Source organism: Dermacentor silvarum, chromosome 1 (assembly GCF_013339745.2).
Source record: "Dermacentor silvarum isolate Dsil-2018 chromosome 1, BIME_Dsil_1.4, whole genome shotgun sequence".
Lineage (NCBI taxonomy): Eukaryota > Metazoa > Arthropoda > Arachnida > Ixodida > Ixodidae > Dermacentor > Dermacentor silvarum.
In genome coordinates this window covers 178,252,851-178,255,856 of record NC_051154.1, presented here as the reverse complement: position 1 = coordinate 178,255,856, position 3,006 = coordinate 178,252,851, and the positions used below count along the sequence as shown (strand labels likewise).

General features: G+C 48.7%; 1 protein-coding gene across 1 annotated transcript; it reads left to right on the top strand.

Annotated features, from left to right (window-relative positions):
- Positions 1-361: 361 nt before the first annotated feature.
- On the top strand, positions 362-2,485 carry LOC119436451 (uncharacterized). Its single transcript, XM_037703300.2, has 2 exons — positions 362-1,077; positions 1,448-2,485. Exons 1-2 carry the CDS (start codon positions 407-409, stop codon positions 2,022-2,024), a joined length of 1,248 nt encoding a protein of 415 aa, XP_037559228.2. The 5' UTR covers positions 362-406; the 3' UTR covers positions 2,025-2,485.
- The last annotated feature ends 521 nt before the right edge of the window (positions 2,486-3,006 follow it).

The following is a 3,006-nucleotide window of genomic DNA, read 5'->3' as shown; positions in this document are numbered from 1 at the left end:
TGTCACACGGGCACATTTGGAAGGCCTTCCAGTCAACGGCCTTCGAAAATTCACAACTCTATCGACTCAAAGGAGTTGTCGCGCTGCTACACGGCACTTTTGAAAGGCCGTTGAGTGGTTCAGACGTTTCTCGCAAAATTGTGTGGCGCTGCGGATCTTTATTTTCGTTTTCATGTCACCAAAAGTTAAACAACATTAAAACCACTCAAAAACACTGTAATTTCTTTCATGTTTGCTTTTGCATTAAAAAAATTTTTTTGTTATACATTGTCATACATGTATGTTTAGTTTTAAGTTGTTGGGTAGCGAAACTGTGGCAACGTTTGCGGCCGCTTGATGTGGCTGCCATTTTGGTGTGTGTTTACATTCTAAATGAGTGCGCTGTGACCGCCTTTTTGCTACCGCTATGGGTGACAGAGAGACAGAGCCGCAAGATGACAAGGCTGCTATGATATTCTGTATGGCTGCGATCATGCAGCTTGATGCCGGGATTGAGGCGGCGAAAGCGGAGACCGACGCCATCGAGGAAGAGCTGCTGATCGTCAACAATTTGATGATGACAATAGACTCGGTGACCGAACAAAGCGTAAACAGAGATAGATGGTCGTTCTCTCGCCGGACGAGGTGGTTTGAGGAGACTGTGCCATTGCTTGGTGAGAAGTTTTTCAAGCGTGCATTCCGCGTGACGCCGGCGACTTTTCGCTACACCGTGGATGCCGTGAGACCGCTGCTCGAGCGTCAGAACACGAACATGCGTGAAGCCATCGCGCTGGATAAACGTGTCGCGATTGGCTTGTACCGGTTGTGTTCCTCAGCCGAAGACCGTAGTGTCGCCGAATTGTTTGCTGTGGGACGTTCAACCGTCAACGTGGCCTACAGAGAGTTTTGTGAGGCCATTGTCCAAACTATGGAGGCCGAGTGGATCAAGATGCCCACAGCTTCCAGCATGGCCGAGCACATTCGCGAGTTCACGGCCACATTGGAATTCCCGCAAGCCATGGGATCACTAGACGGGTGCCATTTCCCCGTTTCACCGCCCAAGGAGAGCGCCACCGACTACAGGAACTATAAAGGATGGTAAGTCGTAGCTCTGACATGGTGTGCACTTTCAATACATCACCTACATCTGACGTTGTAGCGGGGCTAGGTAGAGGCCCTCCTGTCGGACTGAAAACCGGCTGGAACCTGGGCACTCTGTGCAATCTTGTATATCCAATTTTTGGAGTGTAGTTTTGTCTATTTTTTGAGTACGGAGAATGGGTAATTAGTTTAATGCACGTAGCATAGTCCGCCATCGGCGTTGTAATACGGAGAACTGTCAGGAGAGTTTATGTACATGCTAAATACTGTTGTCTATGTTCTGCCTACGATGAGCCTGCAGAAGCACTTTGTGGCTAGAACAATGATACTAGCAATCCGAATTAATGAGGTCTTTTTTTTTATGCAGGTACAGCATCATCCTCCTCGCACTGGTCGACCACAAGTATAGGTTCCGATACATCAATGTGGGTTCGCCTGGCCGCTGCCACGATGCATATGTATACCACCGATCAAGACTAGCAGACGCAGTCCAGGGCCCCCTGTTCCGCCGACCACTAGTAACAATCAGTGGTACAGCTGTGCCGCCCTTAATACTATGTGATCAAGCGTTTCCGCTCACTGTAAACCTGATAAAGCCATTCAGCCACAGGGCACAGTTGAGCGACGAACAAAGGTTATTTAATTATAACCTTTCCAAAGCTCGACGGATTGTGGAGAATGCATTTGGTAGGCTCAAAGCAAGATTTCGCTTTATCTTGAAAAGGATGGAATGCGACATCGACAATGCCCGCCTTGCCATTCGTGCCTGCTGTGTTCTGAACAACGTGTGCGAGCATTTTGGCGACACTGTGCTCCAACACTGGTTGGTCGAGGTTCAGAACAATGGCGGCGGCCTCCATCAGCCTGACCACAGCACGGACGTTGAGGAAGGGACAGGCTGTGATGTGAGAGCAGCTCTTGTCAGGCACTTCCAGCAGAGCTGAGAATTTTATGCTGAAGTTTTGTGGATGATCATGCTTTGTTATTCATTTTTTCTTGCGCTAAGTGCAGTAGGACGCTACAGGGATGAAACGGGCACTGGATATGAAGCAGACACGAAGTGACACATGGAACCGCAAACTACCAACTTTGCACTCCCATGTGTCACTTCCTGTCCGCTTCATATCCAGTGCCCGTTTCATCCCTGTAGCGTCCTACTGCACTTAGCGCAAGAAAAATTAATGCACACGAACTAGCCCAATTCATAGCTCTTCTAAATGCTTTGTTAGGTCAGTGAGTACACTGTCATCATCAAATGTGTGCCTTGTGCGCCTAGCATAAGTTCATTTATTCTAAGCGCACAAGTACTTTTTTTTTGCACTCAAAGGAGTGATTGAGCGCACACATTGAAGAAAGTGTTCTGTACAAAACCCACAAGATGGGCGAAGTAAGAAATGGAAAATGAGGCGCCCATACAATCATTGCAAATGCAACTTTATTTCGAACTTCGTTCCAGATATTTTGCCATTGAATTAAAAAATTTTTCTTGCATTTGTATCAGCCGTTCTCTCTGTTCAAACTCTCTCTGGCGGCTAGCCACCAGCTGCTCCCTCAGCAGTACGTGTTCAGCCAATATCTGCTGCTTTATGTCGTCACCCGCCTTCCTCTTCTTTGCACCCCGGCTGGCAGTAGCCACGCTACCAGAGTTGGCACTGCTGATAGCGGGGCTGCAGGAGGCAGGACTGGAGGAGGCCGGGCTGGGAGAGGCCAGGCTGGGAGAGGCCAGGCTGGGAGAGGCCGGACTGCTGGAGGCTGGGCTGTCCAGGGGTCTTATGGGCGCACTGTCCTCCCACTGCAGCCCATTGTCAATGTCGACGGCAGCACTTTCACTGCCGTTTACCATTTCCATAATGACCTGCATAATGATTTAATAATGTCACTTGCATCTTTCATAACTTCAGAATGTTTTGCAAGATGACATTCCAT